The following is a 23,062-nucleotide window of genomic DNA, read 5'->3' as shown; positions in this document are numbered from 1 at the left end:
GGTGGTTACTACCAGTTCCATATTACTTAACTTAAAAACAGATAAACAAAAGCAGTGATCATTGTTTGACCAAGTCCTTCATTTTCATTTTCTTCTGCCTTTTACGTCATTTAGCTTCCTCTCCAACCCTTAAAAGGACCTTAAAAATAATGTTCCGTGACTAGATTTTCTGTCATTTCTTATTTCTTAGTAGTTGTCTTTGTTTTCTAAAACCCTTCTTACTGATTCCTATGAGAGCTCTAGGTCTATGAACAATAATTGCTCCTTTGAAGAACTTACCCACATGCATAGTTTCTAACTTGGCTGTGGTGGTTGCTTTCAAATCTGTATTTTGGGGCTCTAAACGCACCCAGGCCCAACCTGTTTTAGGCGTATTTCAAGTTGCAAACACACTGGCACACGGTGCCCTTGCTCTGTGCCCTGGCCTTTCTCTTCCCGTTTGCTCAGGCCGCAGCCAAGCTTGTGCTGTCCTCTGGTGGTCAACATGGGAACTGGCTGCCCCTGCTGCATCTTCCCTGCCCTCTCCTCTTTTCTTTGTCAGGGGTTAATGGACTTTGCCCAGAACCTAGTCCATCCACCCCAATTCCCTTCTCCTTTATCCTTATCCCCCTGAGTTAGTTAATTCCACCTGAGACAATCCTTTATATTGCTCAGCCTCTTCCTTCTCCCTCTTCTGCCTTTCTTGCTAATTACCTCAGAAAACCTCCCTTTCTTCCATCTGCCTATGTTCCTATTTGTCAGCCTTTCAGAATTCAGTCTTGATTAGTAAGTATGCAGATCAAGGTAGTGATGCATCTGTGTCAAAGGAAAGAAAAACGTGTAAGTTTGAATAGAATTCATTTGTACAGTTTATGAAGAACAGTTTATAAAGAACTAGTGTCATGAATATCTAAATTCTTTTGGAAAGTACCCAGAAATCCCCTCTAGAATCTTCTGAAAATACCTTTCTTATTCTCTTCTAATCAGAGTTGCTTTCCTTCAAGTAAAAACCTTCAAAATATAGATGCTGTTTTATGTCAGTTGTGTGGGTTTTTTTTTTTTTTTTACAACCAGTAGGGTAGGAAACATCACGTTTACAAAAATTATTTTAATTTTTCATTTTTTAGGGGGAGAGAGCGAGCACAAGTGGGGGAGAGGGGCAGAGGGAGACAGAGAATCTTAGGCAGGCTCCATGCTCAGCATGGAGCCTGACGCCGGGTATGATCCCATGACCCCAGGATCATGACCTGAGCTGAAATCAAGAGTCGGACCCTCGACCGACTGAGCCACCCAGGTGTCTCAGAAAACAGGAAACTGCCTATTTTAAGTTCTTGTGTGCCATGAGTTACACTAACTCCTTAACTAATTATCTTATATTTTAAATTTTAACACTTTTGCAAAAGTAAGGTATTCTTAACTGTGTAAAAGAAGAAACAGAGGCTCATTGGTTACAAAACTTATCTGAGGTCACATAATCCATAACAACGAGGCCCTGGCTTTCACTCCAGGTCAGAATGACTCCAAGCCTGCATGTTTTACTGAATTGTGCTACCTCCTAGTATTGTCGTAATGCGTGATTTCACGAAATATGTGATTTTCTTGCTACTTTTAGGTTAAATAGGCTTTTGTGGACCAGCCTAGCCCGGAAGCCTAGCCAGAATCTTTACCATGATTCCCATGGGAAAACACATTTCAAATCCATGTATCAGTTTACAAGCAACCTTTTTGGAATATATATTACTAGTTGTCAAGGTTCAGAATCACGTTATGTAAAACTGGGTTCAGCCCTAGCTTTTTTCCTCTGGACGTTTTAGTTCCTGTCTCTGCTTTCCCATGTGTCAGTGGGAAATACCACAATTTTTATATTTTTTTGTAAGCTGTAAACCTTGGGTTCATAATCCTCTTATCTGGCTTCTTTGTGAACTGAAGGTACAGTCTGTGATAAAGCTTGCATTTCTTCATTTAAGCTCACAGTCAGTTTTGTCCTGTACTATTCCATTCCTACTGTGGCCACACTAGGCTCCAGATACTTCCCATCTTCCTTCCTGTCATTTCCCTGCTCCTTCCAGAAACAACCATCGAGCATCTGACCTGAACCAGACATTTTTCTAGCCACTAAGGAGTCCCCGCTCTGTTACTGTCTGTGTAGGTTCAAGGTCACCATTTTGGAACTATGACTCCTTATCTCTTAAATGGGATTAGTTATCCTTGCCTTATCTCAAGACTAGGGGGCTTACTCAGAGTATCTGAAAGATATGTATGTAAAAGTATAAAACAGACAAAACATGAAGGAAATAATATGCACACTTACGGTACCATCATCATATGTTACAGTTGTGGATTTCAAGAGTAAAAAGAGTAAAAAGTGGTAACTTTTGAATTGATAAATCTTAAATGTTCTACAACCCATCTGAAGCATTGTTATTCTGCTCTATAGACAACGGTACATGGACTCAGCTCTGGTTGGTGTCAGATTATCATGAGCATGGATCCCTTTTTGATTATTTGAACAGATACACAGTGACCGTGGAAGGAATGATAAAACTCGCTTTGTCCACAGCAAGTGGACTTGCCCATCTTCACATGGAGATTGTTGGTACCCAAGGTAACTCCAAGTAATTCTGTTATTTAAGCTTTAAATTCCCCTGAATCTAATGTCTGTTAGAAAATTTTTGTGACAGGTCAGCCTAAGTGGAGATGTTTAAAATGAGGTTTTAAATGAAATTATTTTATCTTTCTGTTGAAAATCTCAGGTGGAATTAGCAATGTAGGAATTTGTTTAGAGATTCTCTAGTCATTGTGGCACCACTGACATGTTCGTGAGTTCTTAAAAGTGGCATGTAGTCTTGTGATTTTGAGGATCTTCATTTTAGAATTAAAGTCTAAAAGAATGTATTTTTATGTGTAGTATCAAATGTAATGTGAAAGATGCTTTATAAAAATTAACATGCTATCTAATATTATCTGGCCATCTCATAATTATATATAACCCTGAGATAAGGAGACTGCATGAGACAGTTTATAGTTGAAAAATTTTAGTTACGAAATTGTTGTGGTATGATTTTTATGCCATGTAGGATATCAGATGCCAGTATCTCTCTCTCCTGTAGAGATTCTACACTTGCCATCACTCCGCACTTTACTGCACACATGCTATTTCACATCTTAGCCTCATCTTTGTAATTATTATTGTTGTTGATTGTACCAGCTCCACTGAGTTATAATTCACGTATCATACAATTCACCCATTTTAAGTGTATGGCTCAGTTTTTAGTGTATTCACAGAGTTGTGAATCACTGCAGTCAATTTTAGAACATTTTTCATCACTCCGGAAAGAAATACTGTGCCCATAGCAGTCGCTCCCTATTTCCTCCCAAACTCCTTAGTGACTGGCTTCTTTCTCTTAACGTATTTTCAAGGTTCATCCATGTTGTAGCACATATCAGTGCTTCATTCCTTTTTATGGCCAAATAGTATTCTGTTGTTTGGACGTACCACATCTACCCATCAGTTGATGGACACTTGGGTTGTTTCCACTTTTGGCTGTTGTGAGTAATGCTGCCATGAACATTGGTGTACACTTTTTTTATTTTATTTTTTTGTGTGTGGGCATATATTTTCAGTTCTCTTACACAGTGGAATTATTGGATTATACAGTAATTGATGGTGTTGGGGCACTGCCAGACTGTGACTTTTTTTTCTGAAGTGGCTGTACCGTTTTACATTCCTGCCAGCAATGGAGGAGGGTTCTAGGGTTTCCACACTGTAATTATGATTTTTTAATAGCATGTCTTCCAGTGGTTAATATTAAAGGTTGTGAATCTAATACTGAGTACATTACAGTTGGGAGGTAGATGAAGTGATGTAGATATTTGGTTCTTAGACTGAAATATCAGTCTGTGACTAGAGTTCTGTAAATAATTCATGAGATGTCAACAAACTAACGTCTTTAACCCCTAGGCTTCGAGTTGTTAGACTTACAGTTTTTGAGCACCATCTTTTAGAGAATCTTATTTTCTCTATGTTTTTTGAAGAAATGTGATTTCAGCAACTTTTGGTATAATGACTTGCTTGGGGTTGTTGAGTAACTGTCCAGGTATTGTGGATGATGCGGGCTGAGATGCTTTGACACTGCGCTGGGACAGGAGTAGAGGCTTTGAACCTGAAGGTGAGAATTGTGACTGGTATCACCTTTTAAATAATCACGTTTAATTTTTGTTTCTTTAGGGAAACCAGCCATTGCTCATAGAGATTTGAAGTCCAAGAATATCTTAGTAAAGAAGAATGGAACTTGCTGCATTGCAGACTTAGGACTGGCAGTAAGACACGATTCAGCCACAGATACGATTGATATTGCTCCAAACCACAGAGTGGGAACAAAAAGGTATACTTGTGAATAGTATTTAATACCTTCTGAAATCAACTTCTTTTTCATTGCCTTCTCATTTGTATATACGTATCTTCTGAAACTCAAACCTGTACTTTATTAGATTGCCCACAGGTAGAAGATCTCATGGTCTTGCCTGCTCTGAAGCCAAGGTTACCTGACTTTAAAAGATGCCTGCTGATGAAAGGTGGCCCTTCCAGAATATTATCATTAGTTATATTAATTATAATAACAATATTAGCTGACATTAATAGGCTGCCCAGTATGTGCCAATCATTTTAATGGGTCTTGTATATATATCATTTCAGTTATTGCTCTTCTTATATGCTGTACTGTAGCTAGCCCAACCATTTCCTTATTTTATTACTTTTAAAAAATGTTTATTTATTTATTTTGAGAGAAAGAGAGAGCAGGGGAGGGGCAGAGAGAGAGGGAGAGATAGAATCCCAAGCAGTCTCTGTGCTGTTCGCACAGAGCCCAGCATGGGGTCCAATCCCACAGACTTCAAGATTGTGACCTAAGCCAGAATCGGGAGTCAGATACTTAACCAGCTGAGCCACTCAGGTGCCCCCATTTTCTTATTTTTAGTTCCTGAGAATACACCTTTCTTTCTTCCTCAGAATTTTTGCATGTGCTGTTTCCCTGATTTGTCCTCACCCTTCCTTTCTCATAGGAAGCCTTTTCTCGACAGTGAAGTGCCCTTACCAAGGGCTCTCAGCAGGCTGAACCTGGACGGTTAAGGCACTTAGCACATTGTAATTCTCCATTTATCTATCTGTATATTCCACTGGATGGCAAGCTGCTTGAGAGCAGCCTTGGATTCCCAGTATCCGTTACAGTGCTTAATACAGAGCAGGTCTTTAGTAAACATTTGTTGAATCCATGAATTTCAAAAGAACATAACTAGGTAGGTGTCCTTGTCCTCATTTCATAGATGAGGAAACAGCCCCATGGAAGTTAAATAATGAGGCCAGCCTCATAAGGATGGTAACCTGAAGAGCTGAGATTTGAACCTTGGCCTTTCTGACCCAAAAGGCCTTACTCTGTATCACAGCATGTTGCCACAACATATGTTCACACTACTGCCTCGGCTTTGGATAGAGCCAAGCTTCATTCTGTCTCAGTTGTATCTGTGATTTCTGGATTCAACAGGGACTCTCAGAACTTTTGACTTAGGGTCCAGGACAGTGGTTGCTGCAGATCAGGTCTTCGTGGATCCTGATCTCTAACTTTAGTAGGCTTTTTAAAACTTGAAAACCCTACAATGTGGCATCAATAGGAGGACTGGCGGGAGCCTGGGTGGCTCAGTTGGTTAAGTGTCTGACTTGATTTTGGCTCAGTTCATGAGTTTGAGCCCCACATCGGGCTCTGCACTGACAGTGTGGAGCCTGCCTGGGATTCTGTCTCCCTTTCTCTCTGCCCCTCCCCCACTTGCTCTCTAAAAAATAGGAGGACTGGCATTCATTTTTTCCTATTATTTTGTTCCCTGGATTATGTCTTCGTCCTTCCTTTCATCCTCTTCTAGTGAGAAGATTTCTAGATTAAAATGTATGGTCCCTGCATAGTACTTGACAAAGTAGGTGGTATATGTTAGGACATTTATAATAGTCATGGTTATTATATGTGTGTCTTTCACTGGAAACTAAGATCATTAAGGCAGATAGCATGAAATTGCTGTTTCAACTTTTCATGGGATTTAGTTGACATCAGTAATTTTCAAATCAGTATGGATATTTAATATTTTTGAGGGTAATATGATCTTAGTTATGTAATATTGTATGTATATGTCCATATATAGAGAGAGATATCTGCAAGGATGTTGATCAAAGTGTTAACACTGGGTGGTAGTAATGGAATGATTTTTTACTTTGTACTTTATGAACTTTGGGAAAATTTCTATAAGAAGTGTGAATCATTTTAAAAAGTAGCAGAACCATGCTAAAAGGGAAGAAAAATCTCAGAGGTAATACTGGTAATACTGATTTATTTTATTTTATTTTTTTAATTCTCAGGAGAAAAAAATCTATGAAAGAGTTCAAAAGTATTGTGGCCACCATTACATAAAGTAAAATGCTGACTTCTTTTTTAGGTACATGGCCCCCGAAGTTCTAGATGATTCCATAAACATGAAACACTTTGAATCCTTCAAACGTGCTGACATCTATGCAATGGGCTTAGTATTCTGGGAAATAGCTCGACGATGTTCCATTGGTGGTAAATTTCTCCCCCTCCCCCATTAGTTTGTCATGAACAGAGAAGCTGTTCAGGGATAGCCTTGTTTTTTTTTTTTTTTTTAATTAAAAAAATTTTTGTTTAATGTTTATTAATTTTTGAGAGAAAGAGTGTGAGAAGGGGAGGGACAGAGAGAGAGAGAGAGAGACAGAATCCAAAGCAGGCTCCAGGCTCTGAGCTATCAGCACAGAGCCTGACACAGGGCTTGACCCATGAACTGTGAGATCACGACCTGCGCTGAGGTCAGACACCTAACCAACTGAGCCATCCAGGTGCCCCTAGCCTTTTTTTATTGAGTGTGATTACACATATCAGCAGTGATCACTGAGAGTGCCAAAGAAAATAAAGGAGATAAAATCTGTGGTGAGAGGAAATGACATGACACACTTATTCTAGTGTATTCTTTTTCTATTTTCCATTTAAATCTTGGGAAGCATCAGAAACCAAGCCCTTGTTATCTTGACATATAGTTATTTAGAGTGGATGACTACTTGAGAGGCCACCCAGGAAGCTGTTTCTAAATTATAACTGGGTCAAACTCATTTTCCCCTCTGAGATTGTGGGTATTTTGTCCAACTTCATAGCTGGAAGTTACAAATACAGAATACAGTTATATCACCCTTACACTATATTTTAAACTAAGTTTTAACTTAGGTTGAGTTTTAGATTGAGAAACTCCCATATTTACTTGAGGAATAGTTTCTTATCCTTGGGGGCCCAGGCTTGGTTGAGACTAAGGTCTCAAGTTTATGTAACAGTAAGAGTTACATGTAGTGAAGAAGACAGATCCAAGTAGAGGTAAAGGACTTGCACCTCCGATTTGCTTGTAGGATTTACATCTCCGTGGTAGAGTGTAGATCCCTGTGCCAAGTGAGAGGGTAAGCGCTCACAGAATAAAAACTCTCATTTTTTGTACCATAGAGTTCTATAGGAAACTGTCAATCTGGTCAACATAGCTCATGGTTAACCATCGTCAAAATAGCCTTTGATGGGGCGCCTGGGTGGCTCAGTCAGTTAAGCGTCTGACTTCGGCTCAGGTCATGATCTCGCGGTCCGTGAGTTTGAGCCTCGTGTCAGGCTCTGTGCTGACAGCTCAGAACCTGTTTCAGATTCTGCGTCTCCCTCTCTCTCTGACCCTCCCCCATTCATGCTCTGTCTCTGTCTGTCTCAAAAATAAATAAATGTTAAAAAAAATAGCGTTTGCTGATCCCATGGTGATATTTAGTTGCAAGCTGTACTGGACCCAGTACCAACTCAGAAAGATGGGTTGTTGATGCAGATGTGGATGAGACAGACCAAGCCATAAGCACTTAGCTAATTCATGAATGGAACCCTGAATAGGACTCTCAGGTGTTCCTTTTCTGTCTGGACAAAGAATGGTCTGGCATTATCAATAAATTCTTCAAAATTGTTGTTGTTGTTTTTAACCAATATAGGAATTCATGAAGATTACCAGCTGCCTTATTATGATCTTGTACCTTCTGATCCATCAGTTGAAGAAATGAGAAAAGTTGTTTGTGAACAGAAGTTAAGGCCAAATATTCCAAACAGATGGCAGAGTTGTGAAGTGAGTATTTCTTTTGGATACTATACAATTTTCTAAACTGTTTCTGCTTCTTAAGTGGAAATTTGCCTCTTTTTTTTTAAGGAAAATAGACACAAGAATTTTCTTTTTCTTTTTTTCTCCCTTCCTTCCTTCCTTCCTTCCTTCCTTCCTTCCTTCTTTTTTTTTTTTTCATGGCAATTAAACCAATGAGTGAAAAACAGTTTTCATGTTCAATCTCAAGTCCATCAAAAGGGCCATGGAACATTTGCAGAGGCTGTCAGTGTATCAGAATAGTGTTTAAATCTACCAATGAACCAAGGCATCTGCATTTTATTTTATCTACCTATTTTTGTATCTGTCTTTTACATGGAGTGTTTAATCCTAATGCACTTACTGGTCTGGTTGAATTTAAGTTCACCATCTCTCTCTCTCTCTCTCTTTTTTTTTTTTTTTTTTTTTTGATAAGTACATTCCTTAATCTCTATCACCTATTTAACCCATACCCCCATCCACTGGCCCTTTGGTAAACATCAGTTTGTTTTCTGTAGTTAAGAGTCTATTTCTTGGTTGTCTCTCATTTTTTTTCTTGTTTTGTTTCTTAAATTCCACATACGCGTGAGAGCATATGGTATTTGTCCTTCTCTGGTTGACTTATCTCACTTAGCATTATATCCTCTAGATCCACCTATGTTGTTACAAATGGCAAGATTTCATTCTTTTTTGTGACTGAATAATATTTATCCATTGGTTGCTTCCATAGTTTAGCTATTGTAAATAATGGTGCAATAAATGTAGGGGTACATGTATCCCTTTCAATTAGTGTTTTTTGTAGTTTTGAGGTAAATACCCAGTAGTGCAATTCCTGGATCGTAGGGTGGTTCACTTTTTAATTTTGGGGGGAATTTCCATACTATTTTCCAAAGTGGCTACACCATAGTGCATTCCCACCAGTAGTGCAAGAGGGTTCTTTTTTCTTCACATCCTCACCAATGCTGTTTTTGGTTTTTTGATTTTAACCATTCTGACAGGTGTGAGGTGATAGCTCATTGTAGTTTTGATTTGCGTTTCTCCGATGATGAGTGATGTTGAGCATCTTGTGTTTGTAGTCATCTATATATCTTCTTTGAGAAATGTCTATTCATTTCTTCTGTCCATTTTTTAATTGGATTATTTTGGGGGGTATATAGTTGTATCAGTTCTTTATATATTTTGGATACTAACCCTTTATCAGATATGTCATTTAAAAATATCCTCTCCCATTAGTTTTGTTGATTATTTCCTTTGGTGTGCAGGTTTTTATTTTGATGTAGTCCCAATAGTTTATTTTTGCTTTTATTTCCCTTGCCTCAGGCGACATATCTAGAAAAATACTGCTACAGCCAATATCAGAGATAATTACTGCCCATGCTCTCTTCAAGAATTTTTATGGTTTCAAGTCTTACATTTAGGTCTTTAATCCATTTTGAGTTTATTTTTGTGCATGATGAAAGAAAGTGGTCCAGTTTCATTCTTTTGCATGTGACTGTCCAGTGTTCCCAACACCATTTGTCTTTTTCTGATTGTGTATTCATTCCTGCTTTGTTGATTAATTGGCCAAATAATTATAGGTATACTTCTTGGTTTTCTGTCCTATTCTTTTGATCTCTGTGTGTCTATTTTTAGGCCAGTACCATACTATTTGAATTACTACCACTTTGTTATATAAGTTAAAATCTGGAACTGTGATACTTCCAGTTTGGTTTTTTCGTTTTTGTTTTTGGTTTTCCTTCAAGATAGCTTTGACTGTTTAGAGTCTTTTGTGGTTCCATACAAATTTTAGGATTGTTTGTTCTAGTTCTATGAAAATGCTATTGGTATTTCGAGAGGGATTACATGAAATGTATAGATTGCTTTGCGTAGTATAGACATTTTAACAATATTTGTTCTTCCATCCCATGAACATGGAATGTCTTTCCATTTCTTTGTATCATCTTGAACTTCCTTCGTCAGTGTTTTATAGTTTTCAGAGTATAGGTCTTTTGCCTCTTGGGTTGAGTTTATTCCGAAATATTTTATTGTTTTCAGTGCAATTGTAAATGGGATTGTTTTCTTAATTTCACTTTCTGCTGCTTCATTATTAGTGTATAGAACTGCAACAGATTTTAAAAAATTTTTTCAAGTTGATTTATTTATTTATTTATTTTGAGAGTGAGAGTGAGAGTGTGAGTGGGGGAGGGCCAGAGAGAGAGAATCCCAAGCAGTTTCTGTATTGTCAGTGCAGAGCCTGGTGAAGGGCCTGATCCCACAAACTGTGAGATCATAACCTGAGCTGAAATCAAGAGTACTTGGAAGTATTCATGCACTCATTAAGTAGAGCACATTATTAAACAGATGGCTTTTTTTTTTTTTTTTTTTTTTTTAGAGAAAGAGCGAGAGCATGAGCGTGAGCTGCGGAGAGGGGCAGAGGGAGAGAGAGAATCTCAAGCAGGCTCCATGCTCAGAGTGGAGCCTGACGTGGGACTTGATCCCACGAACCTGGGATCATGACCTGAGCTGAAAACAAGAGTCAGAAGCCTTAGTTTTACTGAGTCACCCAGGCGCCTCTAAACAGATGGCTTTTTAAGCATGAGGAAAAGTTAGCAGTTAACATTAAGAGCACACATGCAATTTGCTGAATTAATGCCATCGCTGTCATTTTTGTTTTTTCTCAATTTGATTAGTTTTATATGTACTTTATACTAATTCAGTCTTTCACTTTTGTAGGGTTTTATGAATCTCCTCTCAATAGTTGAAACACAGTAAGAACATGAAACTAATAGAATAACTGAAGAAATGTCTTGCAAAATCTTCTGATACTTTCCAGTCTGGACTTATAGTTCTCTAGGCCCACTGTGCAGCTTTCCCCTTGGGATATCCCTCACCTTTGGTCCTGGGATTACCTTTCCCTTTGTTATGGTGAATATTCTTTCCTGGCTGCATGACTTCCTGTTTCTGGTTTATCCAGGTTCCTCCCTCTTTTAAGTCTCTGCTCAGACGTTACCTTGTTATACCCATTTCAAATATCATCTTCTTTCCCTGGCATATTTTATCTGCTTCCCTAAATGATGTTTCTCCGTAGCACTTACCACTGCCCGTTCATGTATTTTACTTACTTATTAATTATATGCTTTGGCTCTCTAGAATGTGAGCTTTATGAGGGTAGGGATTTTGTCTGTTTGCTCGCTATTGTATCCCCAGTACCTAGGATGGTATCTGGTAGATGGTAGGCTGTCAGTAAATTTATTATTTTGTTGAATGAGTATATGTATGTGATAGGAACTTGATCCTTTTTATCTGGAAACAAATGTTCATTTCTAGAAAATGTCCCTGAAGTATTTCTTTGATTTGTTCTCTTCCATTTTCCTCTGTTCTTTTTTTTTTTTTTTAAGTTTATTTGTTTTGACTGTGAGAAAGCACGAGTGGGAGAGTAACAGAGACAGAGAGGGAGAGAGAGAATTCCAAGCAGGTACTGCCCTGTCAGTGCAGGGCCTGATGTAGGGCTTGAACTCACAAACCATGAGATCATGACCTGAGCTGAAGCCAGGCACTTAACCGACTGAGCCATTCAGGCGCCTCCTCCTCCTCTGTTCTCTTTCTTACAGTCTACTTATGAATGGTAGACCTCTTGAAGAGGCCTTCTAATTTTCTTGTCTTTTCCTCCATCTCTGGTTTTTTTCTACACTTTCCGGGAGGTTTATCAACTTTTATCTTTTTTTATCAGGTTTATTTTCCAATTCTTCTGTCAAGTTTTTCCAAAGTCAAACAAGAAGCAAAAAAACGATCGATGGTAAATCTAACATGAACATTTTCTTTTATCTCCTTAAGGATATTAATGATAAGTTGTTGATGTTTTCTTCTCTGTACAACTGTTTTTTCCAAGTTGCTTTGTTCTGTATCAGCTTCTGCATTCATATTGCTTTCTCTGGTGTCTAATCAAACTCCTGCTCTCTTCATGTTTAAAAATAGGATGCTAAAAGCCGATGGGAAGCTTTGTGCACATGAAGGGAGCTTATCACCTGTGATCTTTAGGGTGATCTAACTGGGTTACTCGCTTGGAGAGCCACTGATGGCAGTATCTTCAGGTCTTTCCACTTGGGCTCGCATTCCCCAGAGAGGACTCTTACAGTCTCTTGCCTGGAGGAGTGTCTACAGGTTGTGGCCTGTGTTTTGGGGAGAAAGCTTATGGTCTTCTCATTTAGTGAGTTGTCAGTATGGAACTTTGCCCCCATGTTCCCCAAGTCAGAAATCTCTGCTTTACCCTCTCAGATACAAATCTCTAGTCTTTTGCTGGTGGGGGGCTGCAGTCACCCAACTATGCGATGCTCAGGGAGGGGCAAGGATCTGGGGTTCCAGCTCTTTTGGCTGATCCTATTTTTAGCTTGCACTTCACCTCAGAGGAACTCAGTGCAGTTAATTCCTCGGTTTTTGGGGGCGTTTCAGTGTGAGTCAAGTTCCTTATTTGCCATGTACAACTCTGGTTTAGGATTCAGATTTTTTAGGTCTGCTAATAAGTAAGTCACCCCTTGTCCATCTGCTTTCCAGCTGCTGACAGCAGTACCCTACTGAAGGGAATTGAGGTTTCTATTCATTTGTTATTACAGATAATGCTGAAACAAACAAAAACTTGAACGTATGTCACTTGGAAAGAAACTGTACAGAGTCAAGATCTAATCCAGATGAATGGAAAGTGGTGCATGCGTTAACTATAATTTTTCTTCTATTTTCTTGCAGGCCTTGAGAGTAATGGCTAAAATTATGAGAGAATGTTGGTATGCCAACGGAGCTGCTAGACTTACAGCTTTGAGGATTAAGAAAACATTGTCACAACTCAGTCAACAGGAAGGCATCAAAATGTAGTTCTGCGGCTTCGCCTGAACTCTGCTTTTCTTCAGATCTGCTCCTGGGTTTTAATTTGGGAGGTCAGCTGTTCTACCTCACTGAGAGGGAATAGAAGGATATTGCTTCCTTTTGCGACAGTGTAATAAGGTCAATGAGAAACTCCCCAGGATTTCTTTGGACCCAGGAAACAGCCATGTGGGTCCTTTCTCTGCACTATGAACACTTCTTTCCCAGGACAGTTACAAAGTGTTGTGTAGTCTACCTTTATTTTTTATTAACACAAAACTTGGTTGTTGTTTTGTTTTTTTAAAGATGATTGCTGATCTTAACTTTAGGTTAATTCTGCTGTGCTGAAGATCATCTTTAAGGGTAAAGGAGCTGGATTGTTGAGTTACACGAAACATTTCTTATTTTTCAAGAAAGTGATTTTATTCCTGGTTAGTACATTCTCAGAGGATTCTGAACCACTAAAGAGTTTCCTTGATTCAGACTTTGAATGTACTGGTCTATAATTTTCAGGATCTTAAAACTAACACTTATAAAACTCTTATCTTGAGTCTAAAAATGACCTCATATAGTAGTGAGGAACATAATTTATGCAATTGTATTTTGTATACTATTACTGTTCTTTCACATATTCAGAACATTACATGCCTTCAAAATGGGATTGTACTATACCAGTAAGTGCCGCTTCTGTGTCTTTCTAATGGAGATGAATAGAATTGCTTAAAGTCTGTGTGTCTTAAAACCTGTAGTATTTTAATTCAAGAAGTTTATTTATCTGGGTAGCCCAGACTTTCTCTGTCTAGTTTTTTGGAGGAATTTTTGTAGTATGTCATTTGGTAGTCCATTTTGAAAATGCCTTTCTCCTACCAAAATGTGCTTAAACCACTAAAGAAATGAAGTGGCATTAATTGGTAAATGTTATCATGGTCATATCTGAATATTCTCACTTCAAGCTTTTGCATTTAAATTGTGTTGTCTAAGTATACCTTAAGTCAAGTGGCACTCTAGATGCTTATAGTACTTTAATAATTTAAAACTTGTAGCCTACAGACTAATTTTTCTAAAAGGGAAAATTTGTCTAGCTGCTTGTGGAAGGTTGTGTGGCATTCTGTAAGCCATTTTTTTCTTTATCTGATCAAAGACAGTGTTATTTTTTTAAGAGATGAATTACATTTAAAATTAGGATATGGTTGATGTTAAATAATAGGTTTTTTTCTAGGAAGGTAAAGGTAATTAATAATTTGAATAGCTAACAGGTGTGCAAGAGAGTCACATTCGTCATGTCGGAGTCAGTGTTCAGTGGGCTTTCTGTCTTTGTAGCTAAGGTCAGAGTTTGTGTGGTTCTGGAGTCTCATTACCCTTTGAAGAAGGCAGCTTCTAATTCAGTCTTTCCCTCCGTGTGCGCATACTGTGCACAAGTGCTTAATCTCCATGGTTATGTAACGAGTTCAGTACACCCTTGATTTTTGGGAGTGGTAGCTAAAGAACATTCTGAGTATAGGTTCTCCATTTACAGATGTTTTTAGTCAAATTAAATGTCTCAAGCAAACTCGTCATGGTCTTCACATTAACTTGAAACTAACTTACAATAACTGGTTTTTACTTCCAGTGCTAAAAGTCCTTTAGGGCTTTTATAATTTTCAGAGTTCTCTTTATCACTGTGATCTTATTCTGACGGGAGAGGAAAAACTATCATAGCAATGAGGCAAGACATTGACTTTATACTGCTATCAGTTTCTAAATGAAAGGGTCAGAATAACCTTTACAGTATTTTGGTCAGTAAGAGATAGTGGCCATTTACACTGACTGGGCTGCATTCTGATAATGTCTTCTCTCTTATACATAGAATAAATTTGAAAGACTATTTGGTCTTAAAGCCAAAGTAATTTTAGAATGAATGACATATACATAGGAATTTAGTGTCAATTTCATGTGTTTAAAAACATCATGGGGAAAATGTGCTTAGAGGTTAATATTTTGACTCCAAATCTGAGTTTTTTCTGTAGTTGCCATGATTTTAATTTTGTCAAAGCAAATGAATGAGTTTGAGGGGTTTGTTTTTATAAATATGTTAGATTTCCTGTTTAATAAACTCTAGCTCTGTGATTATAAGTACCTTTTTTTTTTTTTTTTTTTTTTTTGGCCATTTCTAAGCCTACCAGATCTGCTTTATGAAATCCAGGGGACCAATGCTAAAACTATTTTTATATAATTTTAAGAACATACCAAAAGCTCTTGTCTGATTTGAAATTGTGATACATAATTTCTCACTTTCCTATAAGGTAAAGTAATCAACTTTTACTGAAGATATTCTTTATTGAATCAAAGATTGAGTTGCAGTTATACTGTTCTTGACTAAGTGAATAAAATGTACTTTTGGGGAGTCAGGGAATTTTTTTTTTAAAGTTGGAGTTTAGTTCTAAATTGGGTTTATTATTGCAGCAAATTCCTTTTTTGGCTAATGAGTTTGATAAACCCCATTTGGCTAATATTGGAAACGGAAGTCACTTAAAAGATGAAATAGATCCTGATTGCTACGGCCATAACTGCAGATAAGTTTGACTAGAGTGTTAATTTTGTCACTCAGAAACACAAGCCTTTGTTTATGCTGCCTGTCTTCAGACGTTCACCTTCCAAGATTAAACTTGGCTTAAAATGTACCTTCAGACCAGTTACCTGTCCACGTCCATTTTGTCAGTACCCCGGAGGACTGGGGATGAGGGAGGTACGACCCAGTGGGGCACAGGTGTCCCCGGTCCTTCCTTTATAACTTCAGCTTAGTTTTCTCAACTAGCCTTCCTGCTCAGAGACCATTGCCTTGCCGCCACCATGCCCTGCCCATATCCCCTCAGCAGCCTTTTGACTGAATAGCTGCTTTTGGTATCTAAATGGTTGATGGAAACGTAGGACGTGCTTCCATTTCTTCGAGTCATGGGGTGTTGCTGGGAGGGCTCTCCCAAGTTTGGAGATTGGGTGGGTGATGGCCCTGCTGGCTGCCTTGTTGTGACTTCAGTTATGGCCAGGGAGTGGGAAGGCAGCAAGGTGGCAGTATGGCAATAGGAGTTGTGCCAGAAGCAGTGGCCGATCCTATCCGCTGTAGGACAGGGTAAGGTCTGAAGAAGGGAGCCTGTGATTCTGCTGTAATGATAATGCTCAAGAAGTGCCTTGAGTCAGTGCACAGTGCCATGGCCATCAAGATTTCCAAATTTCAGTTCTCCTTATGACATTTAGTGATCAGCTCGTGCGTGAGCTACCTTCTGTTCCCCCTCTACATCGCGAACTGTCCCACTTAGACTGTTTTGTGAAACAAGATGGCCTATTGCCAATTAAAATGCAGAACAAAATCAGTATCCCAGTAGAACTGTCATATCAAGAGTTTATTTTTATCCTTGCACCGAAAGAGTGATTATAAGTTAACTGTTTCTTTTTGTTTCTTGACTGTGGCAGTGTTCTGGCTCCAAATGATGGAATTTCCAAACAGTGGTTCTGTTACAGCTTGGCAGGAAATGCCAATTCAGATATTTTTGAGATCCTAAAGAATAGGTCTGGACATGTAATCTGTAGCTTCTTGAGTGTGATTAAGAACGCTGAAATACCCACGGGCCCCTTCCAGCAGTGCTGGGATTCTAAGTCATTCTGAGGATTGTCAGTACATTCAAGCTTTTCCACACCATTATGCAATCTTACTTGTAATTGTAAACTTCTAAGAATGTGGTTAATAATATTCAACCTGTTTCTTAAAACTTAAAAAGAACTTAAGTGAATTTTGTTTTTATTTTTTAACAAGATTTATGAATTGAATATCGTGAACCGTGTTTTGATATCCCTTTTTCACCTTGTGCCAATGGAATGGGGTGTTTGATATTTCTTTCTATGTCAAGGAGATGCTTCAAAATGTCAATTGCTTTAAACTTAAATTACCTCTCAAGAGACCAAGGTACATTTACCTCATTGTATATATAATGTTTAATATTTGTCAGAGCATTCTCCAGGTTTGCAGTTTTATTTCTATAAAGTATGAGTGTTATGTTGCTAAATTACTCAAATGGTACTGTATTGTTTATATTTGTACCCCAAATAACATCTTCTATACTCTCTGTTTTCTGTATTTTATTGTATCCGTGCAAAATTCTTTTGGCTTTTACCAGTGTAACCTCTGCCCTTTCGGATGTGTACAGAAAATGTCCATGTAAATTTTCATTTAAGTTGAATGATTTTGAGAAACCTATAAAGAGGAAAGAAAAACAAAGACGACATTTCCCCAGAAGTTTTTAAAAATTGTATATTGTATTTGTAGTAATATTCTGAATGAGCTGTAAATAGGAAGTAGAAGAGCGATGCTTATGTCGGGTCCTAACACTACAGTAGAGAAGTGGAAGCAATGCAAATAAATGACTTTTTTTTTCCCAAGTGCTAGTGGCATCATTTAAAATTAAGTATGTATATTGGACTGAGCCATGCTGATAGGAAATGCAGTTGCTATAGACAGATACTAGAATCTTTGGATTATTCCTCAGTACAAGTTGCAACATGGTAACGGGGCTGAGAAGTGCCCACCTGCCTTGAAGGTGCATCCGTGGCGTCCTCCCACATGCGTGGGGGTGCCTGATCTGTCAGGGGATGGGATGGACCTGCCTCCACGTGAACTGCTTATTGTCTCTCACTCCGCAGGTTTGCTAGTGTTTTCTTAAAGATGTTACTATTTTGATTCTCAAAGTTTTTTCAGTGATTTTCAAAGGAAATTGAGTGCATCCTCTTTCCTAATTTAAGGATTTGTGAGAATTGGCATTTTTTTTTTTTTAAGTCAGTTTGAACAGTTAGTATGCTAACTCGGCCGATAAGGAAACTGAGAAAATAGCGGTGGAGAGAGGTGATGTGGCCCCAAACTCTTGACTAACATTGAGAAAGGTTTTATGGATTGGATTGTTCTTGCGTTAAACACTGTCACTTCAGTTCAAAGACTGGATTTAGGGATTTTTTTTTTTTCTTTCTCTATACTAAAGAAGACACATCACCAGGATGTAGCGCTTTTATTGAAAGATGGAAAAAAGTAAAGTTATTTTTAAAATACAGATTCAGAGAAACAGCAGAACTAGCTTTATACTGGTCTCTTCTATTTTGGAAAAAGTGTTTTTACATATGTGGCCTCCCGGACATATCTTGTAGCTCTCACCGTCTGTTTGGCTTTACCGTTGAGGATTTACAAAAGAGTGGGACTACTCTGAAAGACAAGAAAATCTTGATGTTATAAAAGGTAAGGCCAAGTCATGCAGGGCTCAGCCCTGCATATTTTTTCAGAATTGGGAAAGAAACTATATTAAATCATTATAGAAAAAAAAAAAGGATTCTTTATGAGAGCTAAAGAGAAATAGAAAAAGTAAGAAACTTAAGAGAACTATTTTCTTTCCTGTTAGAAGGAATAGAATTATAAAGGGGGATTGGCAACTTAAGTATTTCAAAAGGGAAAGGGGAAAGAAACCATTGACGGAGGGTACAGAAAAATAGGAAGTAAAGGGGAGTATTGGCATGGACCAGTAATGAAATGTGCACATGTCATAGGCAGCACTAAAACACGGATCTTGATGTGGTAGATGGTGTGCAGGGAAGTCTAGTTCTTTGTTAGAGGTGTGGTTGATAGACTATTTGGTAACGTTAGACATTTTATTTTTTCAAAGGAATCTTTATTTTATTTATTTAGAGAGTGCAGAGGAGAGGGGCAAGGGGAGAGAGATTCCCAAGCAGGCTCTGCACTGTCAGCATGGAGCCCAAGGTGGAGCTCAATCCCACGAACTGTGAGATCATGACCTGAGCTGAAATCAGAGTCATACGCTTAACTGACTGAGCCACCCAGGCACCCCCGCCCTAGTGTTAGACCTTTGAAAAGGAAAAACTGCGGGAAGGGTTATGGATGTCAACCATGAAGTAAAATTAGAGCTGCTGCTTGGCACCCCGGATACCTAGAAGAGTCAGGTGGTCACTGGATTCATAAACTGAAATACATGTGGGCATTCAGCGAGTGATGGGTTAAATGCACTTTTGAGATTTAATTCCAGATGTGCAGAGATCATTGTACTGATCATCACCTAATGTGGAGTTTTCCCAAGTGCTTTTATATGTATGGTCTCACCTGACTTTTGCAACTAGGACAGATGGTGGCCAACTGAGAGTGTCCTGAGGAGGGTAGAGAGGACTTGGAGGAGGCTGGCAGTCCTTCCTTTAGGGAATGACCGAAGGTGAGCTGGCTGCAGATTGGATAGAGGGGTGAGGCCAGAGAGGGCAGATGCTGTGTTAGAGTCTCAGGAGCAGCTTTCTCTCCCTCACTGGCTTTGCACTTGGTGAGCTTCTTTAACCCAGAAGCTTCTTTCACTCCTGGCTTGTTCCCTGAGAGTTCAAAGCCTTGTAGCTTGGGAGGCTGGTGGCAGCCAGCCAAGTCCCAGAGTCAGCCCCAAGGAGAGTGAGGCTTCAAAATATCTCTCCTCATAGCAAAACAAACAAAAAAACCAAAACACTCAAAAAACCCAGAAAGCTGAACATTCTAGATGTTCTCAATACGTAGCAGACCTACCTAGACCTGAACAGGCTAGAGCAGTTATAAGCAGTACAGGTGGAATAGGCCACAGATGACCTACAGGTGCATGTCTCTCTGGTTCCTGGGTAGGGGAGGCTCAGGGAGGGCACCTAGGTACAATGGAGCAGGTTTATATACACCAAGCTCAGACCTTTCCTTCCTTTTCCAACTACTGGATTCCCGAGAGTGTAGGGAGGGTGATTCCTGCTGCCCTGAGCTCTAGTCAGCTTAGAAGGGCTGGGCATCCTGTGATTGTGACCCAGATTTAGGGCCTGTAGATTTGGGATTAGGTTGCCACTCTCCCCAGTAGGCTCCAGAGTATCTGATATTTCTACATCTAATCTTAAAGCCCGCTGGCGTAACAGTCCCCTTGGGATCTCTGACTCGAGACCAGCAAAGGGGCTGTGGGCTCATGGGTGATCCTTGGACTTTCAGGAAGCTCCAGGGACTTCTGGAGGATTTGGACACAAGTTAGCTTTCAGAAATGAAGGCATATAATAAGGTGGCAAAATAAAAAGATAAAAAAACTAAGCCAATTTTTTTCGCCTATGGATCTGTTTTTAAATTCTTAAGAACGAAAATATGATGGCTACTCGAATCCACAGGATAGAATGAAGAGTCCTGTAAATGGTAAATATGTGAGTAAATATAAAGGATTGTATAAATGTATGGCTGACATAACAATTACCACAAACGTGCTTCCGATGATACCCGCTTAAGATCGCACACTTCTATGTGTAGTTCGGAAGTTCAGGGATAATGTGGCTCAGTTGGCTCTCTGATCCATGGTTTCGAAGGTCAAAATCAAGGTGTTGGCTGTACAGTATTCTTTTCTGGAGGCTCAGTATAGATTGACTTCCAAGCTCATTCAGGTTGTTGGTAACATTTGGCTCCATATGGTTGTAAGACTGAGCCCCCGTTTCCTTGCTGACAGGAGTTGTTCTCAGCCTCTAGGAGCCACTCACATTTCTTGGCTGTTGGCTCCTTTCCTCCAACTTCAAAGCCAGCAACAGCAATTTGGTTCCTTCTCATACTTCATCTCTCTGGTCTCTTCTGCCTCATCTCTGTATCTCTCTTCCACTACATTTCTCCCTGATGGACTCTTCTGCCTCCCTCTTCTATTGTTCAGGGCTCATGTGATTACACTGGGCCCATCTGGATAATCTAGGATAATTGCCCTATGTAGTAACCTTAATTTCATTTGCAAAGTCCTTTCAAGACAGCACCTTGATTGAATAACCAGAGGATGGGAATCTTGGGGAGACATTCGCTTACACAATAAATGTATGTTTTCCTTTTTTTAAATGCCATGCTATTGTATAATGCAATAATAACACTATTGTTGGGGTTCTAACATAGGTGCAATGTATATTATAATAATAGCACAAAGGAGGGAGTAGGAATTGGAGCTATATTGAAACAAAGCTTCTGTATTCATTGGAATTATGTTAATATTAATCTGAAGAATATTGTGCTAAATTGAAATGCATATTATTGTAGTCCCTAGAGGAACCACTGAAATAATACTCAAAAAATATAGTTAAAAAATCAACAGAGGGGTGCCCGGGTGGCTCAGCTGGTTAAGCGACTGATTCTTGATTTCATCTTAGGTCATGATCTCATGGTTCATGGAGTCGAGCCCCACGTCGGGCTGAACATGGAGTCTGTTTAAGATCCTCTCTCTTCCTCCTTCTCTGAGTGTGTGTGCTCACTCTCTCTCTGTCTCTCAAAAAAAAGTTAAAAAGTTACAGAAAAATATATACTGCAAGTGGTAACCATAAAAAAGCTGTAATGGCTATATTAATATCAGGTAATGTGGGTTTTTAGACAAGAAATACTACTAGAAGTAGAGGACATTTCAAATGATAAAAGGGCCAATATATCAGGGATATACAATAACTATTAATGTATATGGGCCTAACAACAGAGCCCCAAAATACATGAAGAAAAAGTGACAGATTTGGAAGGAGAAATAGACAATTCAACAATAATATTTGGAGATTTCAATATCCCACTCTTAATAACTGATAGAACAACTTGACAAAAAGTACATAAAAGAATGCTGCTGGGGTGACTGGGTGACTCAGTCAGTTCAGCTTTTGACTCTTGATCTCAGCACAGGTCATGATTTTGCAGTTCCTGGGATCAAACCCCATGTTGGCCTCCATGCTGACAGCACAGAGCCTATTTGAGGTTCTCTTTCTCCCTCTCTCTCTGCCCCTCCCCTGCTCTCTAAATAAAGAAATAAATACTTAAAAAAAATAATGCTGCTGGTCAACTTGTCCTGACATTTGTAGAACACCACCCACCAGCAGCAGACCACACTTTTTTCAAGTCCACATGGAACATTCTCCAGGAAAGACCATATGCTGTGCTGTAAAACAAGTCTCAACAACAAGAAATTCTAAATCATAGAAAGTATCTTCTCCCACTATGTTGAAATTAAATTAGAAGTCACCAACAAAAAGAAATCCCCAAATATATGGAAACTAACACACTTTCTAAATAACTCATGTAATTGAGGAAATCACAAGGGAAATTAGAAAATAATTTTAACTGAATGAAAATGAGATGTCAATTTAGTGTATGAAGCTAAAACAGTGTTGAGAGGGAATTTTATAGTTTTAAATACCTATATTTAAAAAGGTATTTAAATCCCATGAAGATTGATGCAAAATCCTTAACACAATATTGGCAAACTGAATCCAATAATAAATAAAAAGATTTATACAGCAGGACCAAATAGGGTGTATTCAAGGGCCTCAATCTTGATTTACCATCCAAAAATCAATCTTTTACACCATATTTATAAAAAGGGATAAAACCCTTCTTTTTATAAATAGACACAGGAAAAACATTAGACAGAATTCAACACCCATTCATGATAATACTTAATAAAGTAGGAATAGAAGGCAACTTCCTCAACCTAATTAAGTACTTTTCAATTTATGAAAAACCACAGCTAACATACTTAATGGGAGGGGGGGGGTCCTTTTCTCCTGAAATCAGGAACAAGTCAACAATATTCACTCTCATTATTTCTATTAAACACTGTAATGGAGGTTCTATCCAGTTCCCTCTCTTCCTCTCCCAAAAAAAGATAAAGTCATTCAAAGTGGAAAAAGAAAAAAAGAAAACTATCTTTATTCACAAATGACATGATCCTGTAAGGTTTGAAGGAATACACACACACACACACACACACACACACACACACACACCACACAAAACTACTAGAAAGTAAATTTAATATGGCTGTAGAATACAAGTTCAATATACCAAAAAAAATAAGATCTATTGAGATCCTCTCTATTAACAAACAATACCCCCCAACAAAGAAAATCCACCCACAATAGCACAAAAAGAATACAGAATTAGATTTATTTCACTGAAATTTACAAAAGTTTCTGAGAAATTAAGGATGTAAATAAACGGAGAAACATATCATGTTTGTGGGTTAGAGGATTCAGTACTATTATAATGTCA

General features: G+C 38.6%; 2 protein-coding genes across 5 annotated transcripts in view; one reads left to right on the top strand and one right to left on the bottom strand.

Annotated features, from left to right (window-relative positions):
- Positions 1 to 17,416, top strand: part of TGFBR1 (transforming growth factor beta receptor 1) — a 57,381-nt gene extending 39,965 nt beyond the window's left edge. For all 4 annotated transcript variants that reach the window (XM_053204884.1, XM_027039538.2, XM_027039536.2 and 1 more), the window contains 5 exons: positions 2,417 to 2,584; positions 4,208 to 4,364; positions 6,457 to 6,581; positions 8,036 to 8,166; positions 12,895 to 17,416. In XM_053204884.1, coding sequence (XP_053060859.1) covers positions 2,417 to 2,584; positions 4,208 to 4,364; positions 6,457 to 6,581; positions 8,036 to 8,166; positions 12,895 to 13,020 — 707 coding nt within the window. In that variant the 3' untranslated portion in view covers positions 13,021 to 17,416. The remainder of the gene's footprint in view (positions 1 to 2,416; positions 2,585 to 4,207; positions 4,365 to 6,456; positions 6,582 to 8,035; positions 8,167 to 12,894) is intronic.
- Positions 1 to 23,062, bottom strand: part of ALG2 (ALG2 alpha-1,3/1,6-mannosyltransferase) — a 78,620-nt gene that overhangs the window by 8,465 nt on the left and 47,093 nt on the right. The window lies entirely within an intron of this gene.

The sequence above is a fragment of the Acinonyx jubatus genome, chromosome D4 (assembly GCF_027475565.1).
Source record: "Acinonyx jubatus isolate Ajub_Pintada_27869175 chromosome D4, VMU_Ajub_asm_v1.0, whole genome shotgun sequence".
In the NCBI taxonomy this organism is placed as follows: Eukaryota; Metazoa; Chordata; class Mammalia; order Carnivora; family Felidae; genus Acinonyx; species Acinonyx jubatus.
This window is presented reverse-complemented; position numbering and strand designations above follow the sequence as displayed.